Raw genomic sequence first — 16,409 nt, 5'->3', positions numbered from 1 at the left:
TGATCTCAATAAAAATGTAGACAGACATTTATTTGAAATGATCAAAAGATCAAGGATCACAGTGCTAACTTTACTCGAAGAACACAAGACTCCTGAGATAACATTTATGAATCCCAAACAACCACGAAAATGTGTGATGTGGCAATTGCTGGAGCCCCGATAAAAACAATTGACCACTGGGGTAAAGCTGTGTATTTGAGGACTAGGTAATAACCCAGGAAAAGAACATTGATAGTTCTTAAGTGATACCTTTAGATTTAATAATTTCAAGCATTAGTGGCACAAAAGAGACAACAACATTTTTAGTGGCTACAGTGTCAAAGAACAGGGTAAATCTTGTAGTCCGTAAATAAGGAATCTTCTGTATCATTCCTCTTGTTTTTGATGACAGGTTTGAACAATGGCTCCCTGTCATGAGGCAAGTGAATAAAGATGTCATGAAATTGTTCGATTTTATATGTACTTGTTAGTACAAAATTGAATAATATCTAAATAAAGGATCTTAACCTATGGAAAATGTTTTCCTAACTTGAAGAGGAAAACCCAGATCTCACATAATTCAAAACATTTATAATTTCAGAGCATCTTGAATGTATTTTCTTAATAGACAATTTTCAAATGTAAAATTTCCTCATTTTGACAGCCATTTGTTTTCTGCTTTATTTTCACAGAGACTAATAGACAAATCCAGAGTAACCTGTGTAAAATGGGTGCCAGGTTCGGAAAGCCTTTTCCTAGTAGCTCATTCCAGTGGTAATATGTACTTATATAATGTGGAACATACTTGTGGTACCACAGCTCCACACTACCAGCTACTTAAGCAAGGAGAAAGCTTTGCAGTCCACACTTGCAAGAGCAAGTCCACAAGAAATCCTCTCCTTAAGTGGACAGTGGGAGAAGGTGCCCTGAATGAGTTTGCTTTTTCCCCAGATGGGAAGTTCTTAGCTTGTGTGAGCCAAGATGGCTTTCTCCGAGTATTTAACTTTGATTCAGTGGAGTTGCACGGTACAATGAAAAGCTACTTTGGAGGACTACTATGTGTTTGTTGGAGCCCAGATGGAAAATATATTGTGACAGGTGGAGAGGATGACTTGGTGACAGTTTGGTCTTTTGTGGACTGTCGAGTAATAGCTAGAGGCCATGGACATAAATCATGGGTCAGCGTTGTAGCATTTGACCCATATACCACTAGTGTAGAAGAAAGTGACCCAATGGAATTTAGTGGCAGTGATGAGGATTTCCAAGACCTCCTTCATTTTGGCAGAGATCGAGCAAACAGTACGCAATCTAGGTTATCAAAAAGGAACTCTACAGATAGTCGCCCAGTAAGCGTTACGTATAGGTTTGGCTCAGTAGGCCAAGATACACAACTCTGTTTATGGGACCTTACAGAAGACATTCTTTTTCCCCACCAACCCCTCTCCAGAGCAAGGACACATACAAATGTCATGAATGCCACAAGTCCACCTGCAGGAAGTGGTGGGACCAACCCAGGAAGCAATGGAAATAGCATCACAATGCCTGGAAATTCTGTGCCCCCGCCTCTTCCACGGTCCAACAGCCTTCCACATTCTGCAGTCTCAAATGCTGGCAGTAAAAGCAGCGTCCTGGATGGTGCCATTGCCTCTGGTGTCAGCAAATTCGCAACTCTCTCACTACATGACCGGAAAGAAAGACACCACGACAAAGATCACAAGCGAAATCATAGTATGGGACATATATCTAGCAAGAGTAGTGACAAATTGAACCTAGTTACTAAAACCAAAACGGACCCAGCTAAAACTTTGGGAACTTCTCTGTGCCCCCGAATGGAAGATGTTCCCTTATTAGAGCCTCTTATCTGTAAAAAGATAGCACATGAAAGACTGACTGTGTTAATTTTTCTTGAAGACTGTATAGTCACTGCTTGTCAGGAGGGATTTATTTGCACATGGGCAAGGCCTGGTAAAGTGGTAAGTTTTAATCCTTAATGCTGCATCAAGATCTAGAACTTGAATAGGTAGTGATTTTTTTCCCCCTTGTGGGAGGGATGGGGTATAAAATGAATGTTGAATGACACTTCTTTATGCTTAATGTAAAGCTAAATGCATCAGAGCCATAATTTTGGATACTGCATGCCATGTAATTCCGAATCATTTGACATCTTGCCATAGTACATTAAAAAAGGAAAATATATACAAATTACCAGCCAAGACAGTTATCCTGTTGGGAATACATAGAGCCCTAAGGATCAGTTAGTGTTCCTATATTAGATTCTTGATTTTAGGAAAATCACAGCAATGTGAAAAACCGTGATTTTAAAATGCTAAATTGAAAGTTTCTGCTTTGATTGAAATAGTTTTGCTTAAACTCACTGACTAGGCTATTATGCACTTAATGAGAGAATGTGTGTTCATTTCAAAGTCACTAATTGTCATTTATAGTCAAATTTTTTTCAACTTGATCTTGAATGTGGTTTATGAATCTATCTAAAATTTAACTTTAGGAACAAAGCATTGAGCAGTGTTGATATTCTTTTTACATTGTTATGGCAATCCATCCAAAGACAAGAGCCTTAATTTTTAAAACCCATCTTAGTCATTTTATGACAGAATTAAAGTTGTTTAATAAACATCTTTTCAAAGAAGTGGTTTGTAGCACTTTGCTTGAGATTCTGAACAGAGTGGTGGTCTGAGTATGTATCCTGTACTACTTAAGAGCCTACAAGGTGAGAGAAACCATAGACTCAAGGAAGTCTGGCAGTCATCAAAAGTGCCTCTTTGTCATATATAAGCCAAGATATTTTGTACCCAATACTCTGCTCATTTGGAGGGGATGGGGGTGGGGGGAGTGGGGAGAGGTGGAACTGAGGGAGAAGGGAGAGGCAAGTATTTATGGTGAAACTCCAGCTTAGACTTAGAGGCCTCAGGCAAACTTCTTAGCTTTGTTTTTATAAAAAGTAATATACTCCCAAAGGCTTAAAAGTACTGACTTCAAATTTGTTTGGATTTTGCTTTTATACCCAAAGGAAACAGGCAGAATATGAGGTCATTTGCGGCTTGGGGTTTTTTTGTTTTTGTTTTAAATTATATTTTATGATACCCAGATGAGTGTTATACACTGGTGAATAGTTTAGCTTTCAGGACTCTCATTTGATATTGTTTCTAAATAAACAGAGAGCTACTGCTTTGGAGCTCATATGATTGATTGATTGATGGGTATCAAGGAAGAGAGAGTTGCTAGGTATAATTTTCTCATTAAAATTCTGATGCTCAAGTCAATGGACCCAAGTATTGCTTTAATCTACAGTATTTGGTTGTAATTCATAATGTACCATATCACTTATTTAAAGCACTTCTCTTCCAATATTCAGAATGGTAAAATTGATTCTTTTGACTGTATTTTGTCAAAATGATAACTTCCTGCTTGACAATTTTTATTCTTGGCATTAAGGTTTGTGGTTATATTATGGTCTACTTCATTAAATCTCCAGATAATCAGAATGTGTATTTGTCCAAAGTTAAAATAGTAAGTGAAATTACAATAAGTAAAAATCTAATATTTGTATCTCTTGATGAACGATTTAAAGGGTAACTGAATGATGTGTTGTAGCCATTACACTGGTGCTGCCTGCAACTCTCAAAGAATTTGCTGGAATCATGTTTCATCCAGGCCTAATTTTCTGCACATATAATGGCTGGATCCATTAACTTTATATTTATGAAAATTCCTTAATGAAAAATCTGTTTCTATTACCTTGTAATAGAAATAAAAATGTAATAAAAATAAAAACAGTAAAAATCATTCTTTTGTATTAAAGCCACAAAGCACTTTTCAATTGTTTTTCGTTTTGTTACACATTCGAGAATATTTCTTCCTGGAAAGGGGGGAATGTTAGTGCCCTGTCTTATAAAATATAGTCCTTTGTTCCTAAATGTTAACTGACCCTCATAGGTAACTAAATACAGACATTTTAGCAGATCTTTTCAACTTTAAGTCAATCTAAATTTAGTTGTTAGCAAAGTAAATTAATAACTAATATCATGTGTGCAGTTTTGTGCACCAGCATTTTTAGAATCCTGTTTCAAATGCTTCTGAGACATTGAGTATGCAGTTTCAAAATTGAAGATTGGGTATTTATCCACTATTGAAAGTGGTTAATCACAGGTAAGTCATATTCATGCTGACATTATCCTGATCTTTCAAATCCTAATATATTGTTGCACACTGATACAGAGTGTATTTTTAGCATAATTTGGCTAGATGTTACACCTTCAAGTAAATTGACATTTAAATTTTCTTCCCATTTCCCTATAGTGAAACTAAGAGTTTTACTGGCAAATAAATGGAATTTTTGCACCTTGGGAATGAAATGTTGAGAGCAAGGACAGAGGGCTTTTGCCAAGAATATAATAGCAAAAGGAAAAGGCTGAGAATAAGCACTTAAATGTTCAATTTAATAATTATTTTTAAATACATAAAAAGCATGAGAGTGTTTGGATTTGGGGCTGGGTTTTACATGGCAGTTTTTTCTTCCCTTTTTGCCAGTAAATATATCCTTAAATTTCAATATCCTGTGTGTACTTTGCCATTTTAATTCTCTCTCCCTTGTTTGTGCTTTCTTTTTACTTTTAAGTAGTGAACTGAATTAGGAATAGGGATAAGAATAGAGTGAGTTCTACTTTGCTTAGGTCCAAGTAATTCAGAAGTATAGGTTCTTAATGGGCCATTCAGTAAGTACTGTTAAAACACGATGTACCAGTCACTGCTAAATGCTGGGGTCTATAAAGAAAAGCAGACATAGTAGATTACATTACAAAGTGGTCCTCACCTTTCCCTCTGACTCATTGCCCCCTTTTTTTTGACAGTCATCAAAACATTTCTCCTCTAATCAGGAGGACAGAATTCAAGTTATTCTTCTGAAGCAGAACTAATATGGCTCTACACATTGCCCAGAAGAGAGTGGGATAGATGGGTTTTTCACCATTCTCAAAATGTTTGGAAAAGCACTAGTATATCCTAAAACTTAGGAGACAGGATGTTGTACAGCTCTCAGACCAACCAATTTCAGACCTTTTGTGAATTTTTTATTAGTTTTTTAAACATTGACTTTCCATAGTGGATATTTTTCCAAAGGCTTTTTGTTCATGCCCTGTTAACAGGCTAGAGCATCTCTTGGTAAAAATTTAGAAATGAAAACATAGGACTTGTCAAAGGGAAAGAGTATCAATTGAAAAGCATGTTCAATTGACCTTTTTTTCTAATTAGACTATAAATATAAAGAGGTAATAAAAAGATAATTAAATGAAATATTAAATTTAAGGATAGAGTGTGGTTTTTTTTCCAGCTTGACAAGAGTGTTAACCTTATACACAGTTTAAGAAAACAAGAAAATGCTTTTTGGAGCTTTCAGTAGTCTCTGACCAGTAGAGTAGTGGTAATTTTGGGTTAATTTGGCATTTCCCTTATTTCATCTTTTTTTTTGGAGTCACTGACTGTTTCCATAGTCCATTTTGATACTGATTTTTACAAACATGCACATAGGTAAGACTTTGATTCTTGGGGGTTAAGATATATTATGTGAAGGTAAAACTTAAACCATCTTCTTTGATTCTCATGTTGCAAATGGGGAAGTTTTAAAAGTCTCTCTCATCTTACCTCCCTCAGTTTTGAAAGCAAAACCAAAAGACAGTATAAAGAATAGCAAAATAGTATTTTAAAACAAAATGGCTTTTGGCTGCAATTTTACTACAGTGTTTGGAAAGGTATTTTCATTTTCTTTCACTGTTTTTTGTATATACATTAAAACTTAGACCTTTTTGAAGAAAAGAAACATTATATAAATACTGTCCCTTGAAGCTTTTGGCTGGGACTAAGAGGATGCTAAAAAAAAAAGACTGGACAGGAGGAATGTAAAACAGGCGGAAGTTATAGCAAAGATTTCACATACTTTTCACCTTAGAATAAAACTCAAATACCTTTGATAAATATGGGTGGGGAACCCCAGAACTCTATATATTTCATGTATTTGTGGGGATATACTGACACACATATACCTACAATTCATACTTGAAAAATGTTTGAAATTCACTTTCTGTTGTCTAGTAGAAAATGCCATAGAGTATAACGAGTTCACTCACTTTACTCCTTGCATCATGTAATAGACCTTGAAAATTTGTTCTCAAATTGATTATATTTATTTGTATTTATTTATTTGAAGTTGTTTTCTTCTGCTCACAACTTCCTGTAACCTATTGACTTTGAAGAAAAATAGGCTTGGTTTCCATGTTGGGGCAAGCTTCAAGTATCACTTAGAAAAATGCCAAATGGCTAATTTAGGCAGGCTGGCAACCTGCATAAATAAATTTTCTTTCAGAACTCTGTAAACTTGATAGTTGATTGTCCAGGGAAGAACCTAGCAACCTTTTAACAACAAGGTTTTCAGATTCAAGATGCATGTGGTACAGTATCTGTCATGTTTTAGTGTGATAGTATTTTTTGTTCCGAGTGCTTAAACCATATCCAAGTACCTCATGCTGTTAAATATTGGTGAATGGAAAAGAGGAGTTTGTCTATGTTTCTTTTTGTAAAGGGACATTTCTCTTTGACAGGTGATGTATGTTCAAGTTTTGGTATTTCAGATTTCCCAGTTGTCATTTTTATTTCCCAGTATGAGATTTTTCTGTATAAGCCTCAGGCATAATACAGTTAAAATTAATCACTGTCATATGATCTGGATGATAAAGGTAAAAGTTGAAGCTTCTGCAGTCTTATGTACATAATTGGAAGGGGGAAAAAAGCCAATGCCTTCCTCACACCCTTCGTTATCAGGCTAAATTAGGACTAATAATGATCATTTGTGACAGAGCAAAATGCTTGTTTCAGTTAACAAAGCCAAAAATACAGCATGTGGTATAATAAAGGATGCTTGAGGGTTAATGACCTCACTGGCTCTCAGCAGTTATAGAATTTCCCCCATATTCCACTATGACCTTTGATACTTGGTCATCTCATTTAAAACTCTGATATTCCTCTGTCATCAGAAAAATCTGTTAAATTGGTGTTATGAATGTTTTACTCATTAATGCATGTTACATGAAATCCAGGTCATCACTAAATTGCTATCTTACGACCTGAATGTGAATCAAACATACAAGATTTTTCTTGCTTTTTAAAAAAATTTCTGTATTCTTGGGTTTGTTCAAGACTGCTAATGATGATACTGTACAAAACCTGTATTAATATTTACCTTTAGTGAAAATCAAAAGTAAATTCAGATGTATTTCATTTTTTTACATTTTCATCTAATTTCTTAAAAACTTGAATAAATTTCATAATGAGCCTTTCTAACATAAGATACTGGCAAATTAAGTTCTTAACTGTTGCAATAACTAATGAAGCTTTAATAATATCAGTATGGTTGGGTTTTTTTAGTTTAAAAAAAATCATGTTTCTGTTTCACATGACCTTGTTTTTTAGCTGTTCATCTGTCTTTATTACAGCTAAAGAACCTCACTAAATACTTGATAACTGCAAAATACTTTGGAGTTGTCCACTGTATTATGAAGTTAAATAAAATATGTGAATGAATTATAAATGTAGATAATTTTCAAGTCATTTTCCTACCTGAGCTTGAAAATCTGAGTAAACCAAAAAGTTTTTTTCCCCACACTGGGTAAAATCAAGGGCCTTATCAGTTCAATAGAAAAAAATTAGCCACAATCCTTGTCAACATCACCTAGTTTCTGATTCAGAATTTCTAATAGATTTGCTTTTTTAAAAAACTTAAACTGCGTCAGAAATAATTTCCTGTGTCCTTTAGTAGTGTATAAAATTAAGTGCAGAGAAAGCTCTGTTGATTTAAAAGTTTTCAACCATGTTATATAAAGTTTAATTTTTATGATTAAAGACTGAACAGTCCTTGCCTTCTAAGTTCAGTGATAAATAGATTTTGTTGAAATTTGATTTCACAAATCCAGACATGGATAGCTGGGTCATTGCTTCAGCCAAGCAATAGCTGAAATGGAGACATTTTTATGTTGTTGGTATTTCTTTTTTTTTTTTAACTCTACAGGAGCTCTTTTCCTATGAGGATTTCCTTCGATAGCCTTGAACTATAAATCTGCTTGACACCTTTTTCGAGATACACATTGTATCAGAAATAGCCACCTCCTAGAAAAATCTAGAAAACATTTCCATTTTAGAAACTGATGTGTAGATAGGTAAGGAGAAAATGCCCATTTTCATGGTTTTAAATTAATGAGCTGTAGACAGTTTTTTCTGTTATCTTGCTATGAAATGTTATCCACTCACTCTCAACAGACATAATTGAACTGGGCAGCACCCTGGGACCTCCATCCCTGAATGCTTCAATGCAGGAGTTCCAGGCCTACACTCACACAAGTCACCATCAGAGGTACCACTGAGGTAAGGGAAGGCTAGCATGGAGAGAAGAATAATTTTTCATGGAAATGAAATGCCCACTTTAATTACTCAATTTCATAAAATTTTCAATAACACTAGGCCCAAACTTGGCAGTTGTAATCTATCTTCTATTTCTGTCTCAAGTCTCAGGTTTCTTTGAAAAAGTGGCAAAATCCAAATTTGTCCCATCCTCAAAGATGAAAAGTTTCTTTTTCCTTGTGGTCTAAAACCATAGTATTTACCAGAAACTATACATTTGAGAGGCTCACATCTTCTGTAGCACTGTATTCTTAAATAGCAGTGAATTCAACCAGCCAAGTAAGTGGCCCAGTTTCTATTGTGATCCATATCTTACTCTTTTCCTGGGAGATCTTAGATCAGAAAGGTATTCCCAGATGCAAAGCCTCCTACAAGTCTACACCTTACCCAGCGCATAGCTACTGTACGCAGGTACAGTCCTATAAGTCTGGTTCCCTGATAGATGCAGGCTCTGATATTTAAGTTCCCACATCTTATTCTTTTCTTTCTACCATTTTAGTCACAGCAATGTTTTTGGTTGGCATAGCTAGCTTGTTGCCTATAAAGTATTTTTGAACATCCATCTTCCTACCCAATTCCCCCAATAGCACTTAACTATCGTAAGAGAAGTTTAGTAGGTTATGGATCTGTAATTTCAGTGTTTTGGATCTCCCCACAGGCACCCCTCCATCCCCCAGATATTAACTGATATATCTTACTGCTGGATCTTTTAAGAATTGCAGTGGCCAAAAAACTCGTCACCCTACAGCCAACCTCATGACAAGTCTCTCAGCTCAACTGTTTTTCAGCAGATGCAGTTCATTACTAAACTTAATACTCAAAAGCTTTCCTAACTTAGGACCTCAATTCCACTGCTGTATTTTTGAAAACATAGGATCACTCTGGTGGGACTATGCTAAGCAAAGATCAAACCTGAACAAAACTGCTTTAGAAATCTCTAAATCTCTATGTAGAAATTGAAAAGATTTTATGAAATGAGAGGTGACTATATTCTTCATACATACTTCAGCACTTATAGATATCCTGATTAACAAACCAGCACTGATCATCTAAAGACCTGCCTAGTGTGAAGAGGCTAATCAGAGAGTTGACCATGGGGTAAAGAGTTTTCTTAGCTTTAGTAGTTGATAGCAAGCAACTAAAGGAAGAAGTGGAGGGAGCTGCAGTCTATATTAGTGCAGAGAGTACTCAGATTGTTTAAGTTTATAAAAGGGACTGGAAACTTTTATATTCATTTTATTTTCTGTTCAGAGTTAAGATTTGGGTGGTGGTGAAGTTATGTTACAAAATTACATCTTTAGTTTATCATTATGTCTGCTAAAAGAAAAGTGGAGAATTTAAGCAAATATTTAAGTAATTACCTCTGTTTCATTTGAGAGTACAGATTTCTGACAAAAGACTGAATCTGAATAGGTCCTATATCTAGGATTAGATTACTTATGTGAAAGGCAAAGTGGGAAAATGAGAATAGCACTGGTCCTGGAATCAGGAGACCTGGATTTGAGTCCCAGCTCTAACACATGGTGGCCATATATGGTAAGCAAGTCACTTCATTGAATTTCAGTTTCCTCTTTGTAAAATGGGGATAATATCTATCCCAACCTAGGCCAATGAGAAGAAAGCACTTTGTAAAAGTTAAAGTCCTACATTATTATGTATGACCTTGGTGCTTTAGATACAATTGCAAAGGGAAGGATCACAGAGCTCACTGATCAGTCAGTAAATACCTACATTGCCCCTTTGCCAAGCATTTCCTATCCACAAACTTTGATCTTGGTATGGTGAAGTACGTAACTTAATACAGCTTCTAAAATTTCTCATTTATTTGCCATTTTGGAGAATTCAGCCTTCTTTGTTTGGCTAAGTTTACTGGGTAACAAGGAAAACACAAAAAGATAATCAAAACATGACCCTTACCTTCAGAAACTTAAAATCTAAAAGACAGAGATAAATCACGTTCACAAATTAAAACACATTCACCACTGTAAGATAAATGTGATATGGGTCATAAGAGATATATAAAGTGCACAATCACTAATGACAGTGGGATGAATTGGGAAAGATAGGCTGGGACCAGAGCAGATAGAACTATGAGTAGTAGGCTAAGTAGTTTGGGCTTTATTCTTTGCTGGGCAGAAATAATAGCTCTCAGATCCTAACCTCCTTCATGAAGTCATTCCACATCAGCCCAGCCTGAAAGTAGAGCAGTTTTTTTAAACGAGAGCATTCTTTTCCCCAATCACACCAGTGATTTATGTATCATACTTGTAAGACTGAGACACACACACACACACACACACACACTCTCTCTCTCTCTCTGTCTTTCTCTCTCATATAGACACCTCTTCTTCCATTACAGTAGAAGTCCAAGAGTAAGGACTGTTCTTTTTAATTTTTGTGTCTGTTCCAAAACCAATAACCAAAGGGGCCTTCAATGTAATAGTCCCTTAATAAACATATTGAATGAGAGAAGCATCATAATCACAACTGCTTTATTATTCAGGTTTGTTTGTTCTGTCCAGGATTTCTTGACTGTCAGGTCTTATAAAAGCATTTTCTTGCTTAGGTGGCTAAGTTCCATGCGAGTAGTTTTTTTAAGTGTCTCCTTTACTTTTTTCCTTTTCTTTTGTTACTTTCCTGTACTTAAATGTAAGATTATGTCATTAAATTTTCTAAATGGCATCATGTTTTATCAGATTTGTACATATTTTAATATTCATTCCCATCTAAACATGAACAAATAGATTTGCCTTTATCCAAATTGAGAAACCTGGATTCTAGGTCAGGCAAATACCCTCTCTGGAACCCAATTTCCCCCTGTATATAAAGTGAGGTCATAGGGCTAGATAATACCTAAGGTTCTCGTATGTTCCAGACCTTAAACGTTGAGGATGCTGACAGTCTCTGAGCAGAAAGGCACCCCTGATTTCGTAATAGAAGCACCATTTGCCAACATGGTAAAAATTCAATTAATCAGAACTCCCAAGCAGAGTTCTTAGTCTACTTTTAGAGATAGCAGAATGAGCACGTATTTATTATAAAGTGAATAGGACTCATAGCCTGTATAAACTCCTTAATTTCTTACGCTTTCTATAACTACAGTACAGTAAGCACTGCAAGTCGAAAAGTAGTCCTCAAAGGACATGCCACAAGTTCTGCTAGTTGTGCAACTGCTCCTACCACATCAAGCAATTTCCGTGATCCCCAGTCCCTAAACTTAGTGCCCCCCAGCTTCACTTTGCTGCCTATCTTCCCAGCTTGTGCAGGGAAGTGCTATGCCACTGCCTGCATTTTTAGTCCTGGGAAGGTCAAGAAGAGGTTGAGGGGGTGAGAAAAGAAAAAAGAAAGGCAGAGGCATCCCAAGGCCCAGGTAGTGATACCCAATTGACTGGCACCCTTTGTTGGCAACTTAAACATTTAATGTTCCACAATGCCTCTTTGCTGTGAGGCATTTTTTTATCTTTGCCATGAGCTAAGTATCTTAAAGAACCACTGGTTTAGAATGAAGTCTTTGAAGTCCTACGAGATCCTTAAATATATAAGAAAAATTAACATTCGTACTACATGAAGCACTAGAGTTCCACAGGGATACATAATATGGTGAAATGACCACTGAGCAAGGAGTTAGATGACTTCTAGTATTGTGACTAACTCATTATAGGACACAATATGGGTGCATGAATGTGCTAATTTCTTTGGGCCCCATGTTTCTCATCCCAAAATGAGGATGTAGAGCTAGATCTTCAATGTTCTGCGGACTAAGTATTTTCTCCTAAGGCATGAATGTTGACTAATACATTTTTAAAAGATATTAAACAAGGAAATTTTCTTTCTAACCTTCAATAGCCAGAACGTCTCATTCCTGTAGCATTTTGATTGAGGTGTTATATATTGGCTTAACATCTTAATTTGTATACATTCAGTAAATTAACGGTTAGATCAATAGCATTTTTTTTTAAACTGAAATTTTTGGAGTGACTCAAAAGCTCCCTCAAGATATGTTTACTATTCATTATTAAGCTGTCCTCATTACTTTAATAGAGTTCTGCAGGAAAAGAAATCATACTTAACAGAAAGGGCTTCAATCATAAAATGGTAGAACTGGGAAAGACTTTAAGAAAGCATCTAGTCCTCATTTTTACAGATGAGGAAACTGAAGCCAGAGGGCAATCAGTTTATGATAGAGCCATTAGGAGAACACAAGTCTTTTGGTTTGTAGTCCGAAGGAATGGGGGTTTGGGTGGGGAGGATGAAAACAGAAATTATCTCTGACCTTAATTGCAGCAAAGGTTATAAATGCAGTCATGGAAATAGTAACTTCAGAAAAAATGATTTGGTTGGTATTTTGGTCCTATTCTACCACCCTTAAGTAGATATGTTACATAAGGCTCATTTCTTACATTCATTGAATAAATCATGAAGTTTGTTGATGGGAGGAAAAATTGTCAACTAAAAATAGGCAAAATGCATATGGGCAAAGTTGCCCTCAGAAGCCTTCTATTTCTACCTTATATTTTATAATTTAGAAGTACCAGGTTCTCATGTAGCATTTGGTTGCTAATAGTTGCCATGGCTAAGCATGCCTCAAAGTCAAGTCTATGTTTTCGTTAACTAAAACTGTAACCTAAAATGAAATGTTTCTAGCACCTTTCCCACACCTCTTCTCCCCCAAAATCAAGCTATACAAACAATAATAAAAATTCATGTTTATTATATCATGCTTTAAAGGCTTACAGAGTACTTTAATGGTCCAAAACAAATGTCTTCATCGGTTACTTTATTCCCCAATTAAACTGGTTGAATCTGTAATAAGTGCTTTGCATGCCTTACTTAAGTCTTTTTTCCCAGATGATTTAGCTCTGCCTAACACTTACAGTTTGCAGAATGCATTCTCATTTGATCCTCACAGTGGGGTGAGGAGGTGGCAATCAGTAGTAAGTGCTGGAACAAGATTGCAATCTAATTCTGGCTCCAAATCCAGCGTGTGTTGTGTGTCATGCTGCTGTTCGCTTAATCAACAAGCATATGATTCGATGCCTGCCTACTATGTACCAGGCAATCAGCTAGACCCTGGGGTCTGAAGACAAAGATTAAACAGCCCCTGCACTCCAGGACCTTGTTCCATCATACTTATGTACACATAAGCATATATTATACATACATATGCATTTGTATATATTACTGGGTTACAGCAAGGGTAGTGAGGCAGGGCAGAAATAACTCCCAGGATCTCTGAGGGCCAAAAGCAAGGTATTCCTTGGAGTGCCTTTGTGTCTCACGTGCAGTTGACATGCAAAATGGTTGTTAAATAAATACATAAATAATAAATAAATAGTTGTTAAATATATTTTGAAGTGATGCTACTTTATGGTTAAAATTTTCTACTTTTGTTAGCTGTTGTTACCAATTCAGTTAGAAACCTTTTATTAAGCTCTAACTCGGTGCAGCTTATTATTAATCAACAACCATTTATTAAGGGTCCTCTGTGTTCCAGGCACTGCCCTAAGTGCTGGAGACACAAATATCAAAGTGAGACAGTTCCTGGCCCACAGGAACTTTGATTCAGAAGCTCAGAAGGAAGTGACTTGCCCATAGTCACAGCTTCCCTCCATATGCATGCTGTGGATTGACGGCATTCTTTCTTGTCTATATAGAGCTTGTTCTGCCTCATCTACAACCCTCCCTTCACTCCCTAGGTCCTGAGCCTATACTGCATTACAATTCAGTAATCTACATAGCAGTAACTGATGTTTATTATAAAAATTATTGCTGTACCTACTTTAAGCATGCTCACCACCAGTTGAAATGCATGCTTGAGACAAATGATAGGTTGATGGGGTGTGTGTGTGTACATATATATATATATATATATGTATATTTTTCCCCCCACTTTTTTTCCTACCCATCTTCAGGGGGAAATACCTTGATAATTCATCTTTAGCTTTATCACTGATTATAACCTTGAAATCATATTGGGAGTTCATTTTCAACATCATATCTTCCTGGCCTTTCTCTTTTAGGTAACATTTTTTGTTTGCAACTGACACTTTAAAATCTGTTTATATTACTTGAGCATCAGGTATAATTTTACCACTTTGAATTTCTGCTGTTTATTAGGATTAGTATTATGAATAGTACTGGTGGCTTTATCACAATTTCTCTGTGTGCTTTCTTTTATATTTAGAATGTAAGCTTTTTGGGGAATTGTTATAGATGTATTACATATATGTAATACACGCATTTTTGTTACATATATGCTGTGAGCAGATATAAATCATATATATGTGAGTGACATCCTAAAATTTAAACTCATAGAATCTCAAAGTTGGGGAGAACCTCAGAGGTCATCTAGTTCAACCAGAACCAAATTATTTCAACTTCTATTATGAAAACTTTCAGTGAAGGGATAGTCTTTGAAATACCAAAAATGTTGCCATTATATGCATACTAATAAAAAAAGCATAATAGAGTGAGAAGAGCATTGGTTTTCAAGTCAAGTCTGTCTTGTCTTGCCAGTATCACTCATTACATCTGTGACCTTTCTGAATCCATTTCCTCATTTGTTAAATAGGAATAATAAGATTTGTATCACCTACCTCATGATAATTGTGATGATTAAATGAAATTATAATTGTATAGTGCTTTGTAACCATAAAACATGTGGAAATGTTAATTATTAGCCTTATACCCATATAAACTTGAAATATAGCGTGGTAGTTGCTATAGGTTTGGCATAGGAGCCAGAAGACTGGTACACTACCAAAGTGAAATCCAAAATTCCCATCTCATACCATAGCTATGTGACCCTGAGCAAGTCGCTTAACCTTTCCAAGGTCTGTTAACCTCATCTGTAAAATTAGGGGGTTGGAATCAATGCCCTGTAAAGCTCTTCCCAACTCTAAATCTATAATCCTGTGACCAGGGTTTAAGCCTTGCCTCTGAAACATGCCTCAGGTGACCCCTTAAAGACTAATTAACTCACAGACATGTTGCTGATCTGGATCTACATCTATGAAAGTTGTTTCTTCATGCATAGTTCCCCATAACAAATGAAATCCTAAGTCTAGACCAAAACTAAATAGTACTAATAAAATGTTTAATCAAAATACTATCAAATCCTTCATGCTAAAATAGGATAGACACTTTATTATTATTATTGTTGTTATTAATGTTTCACATATCCAGGTTCTTATTTTGAGTTTAGGGAATTTTCCTTAACACATTCTAAAATTACAAATAACTTTATTTGTATAAGTTTCTCTTTGTCTGCTCTCCAGTAGAACCTTTTGGAATCTTTTCTACCTGTTAGGAAGAAAACTACCAATTGTTAATTAAAGATTTAATTAATTTATAATTATGTCTTGATATCTACACATTATTAAGCTCACTCCCTTGTGCCTTTTACATCGAGTATTGTACTGCAAGATTACATTATATGAAGATGAAAGATATATAGGTACATTGTAAAAATGGAACACACATTGCCAGTGTTTAACAGGTTAATCTTCAGTTATCCAGAAAATCTGATTGATCAGAAAGCCCTCTGCTGCTAATTTATGTTCAGTAAAAATTAAAATGCCCAAGAGATAAGAGCAGGGACTGCTGGCTGCCTGCCATGCATTAAATAATTGAGTTAGCTAATGGCACCTTAAGTAGGTATGGTTCAGAGTATGGTCAGTAATCTTTGACAAGGAATTTCATCTCTTTGAGCCTCAGTTTCTGTCCTAAACTGGGATTAACTATTCTGCTTTTCCTCCCTTCCTTCACAACACTGTTGGGAGATTAAAAGAAAAGCACCTAGTAAACTGGATCAAGTATTAGAAAAATGTGTTCTTGTTAATAATATCTATTCACACAGAAAAGACAATGGACATGGTAGAAATAACATTGGATTTGGAGTTAGGACACAGACTCACTCCCTAGTCTCATTCTGGGTTGTGCTCTCTTTAAACAAATTATTTAACCTT

The 16,409-nt window shown here is 35.7% G+C and overlaps 2 protein-coding genes across 18 annotated transcripts in view; one reads left to right on the top strand and one right to left on the bottom strand.

Annotated features, from left to right (window-relative positions):
• The window catches only part of WDR20 (WD repeat domain 20), a 94,209-nt gene that overhangs the window by 73,237 nt on the left and 4,563 nt on the right, over positions 1 to 16,409 (top strand). For 6 of the 13 annotated variants that reach the window (XM_072630188.1, XM_072630190.1, XM_072630179.1 and 3 more), the window contains one exon: positions 672 to 1,952. In XM_072630188.1, coding sequence (XP_072486289.1) covers positions 672 to 1,952 — 1,281 coding nt within the window. Of the gene's footprint in view, positions 1 to 671; positions 1,953 to 4,032; positions 4,147 to 4,847; positions 7,577 to 8,053; positions 8,202 to 8,301; positions 8,407 to 16,409 lie in introns of those variants that run through there. The other 7 variants (XM_072630183.1, XM_072630182.1, XM_072630181.1 and 4 more) reach the window with 4 other exon arrangements.
• Positions 10 to 16,409, bottom strand: part of MOK (MOK protein kinase) — a 117,895-nt gene continuing 101,495 nt past the window's right edge. For 3 of the 5 annotated variants that reach the window (XM_072630197.1, XM_072630198.1, XM_072630199.1), the window contains one exon: positions 10 to 1,655. The gene's annotated coding sequence lies outside the window, so the exon portion shown is untranslated. Of the gene's footprint in view, positions 15,745 to 16,409 lie in introns of all 5 variants that reach the window. The other 2 variants (XM_072630196.1, XM_072630195.1) reach the window with 1 other exon arrangement.

Source organism: Notamacropus eugenii, chromosome 1, assembly GCF_028372415.1.
Source record: "Notamacropus eugenii isolate mMacEug1 chromosome 1, mMacEug1.pri_v2, whole genome shotgun sequence".
Classification (NCBI taxonomy): domain Eukaryota; kingdom Metazoa; phylum Chordata; class Mammalia; order Diprotodontia; family Macropodidae; genus Notamacropus; species Notamacropus eugenii.
The sequence above is the reverse complement of the archived record's forward strand: the minus strand, read 5'-3'. Positions and strand labels throughout refer to the sequence as shown.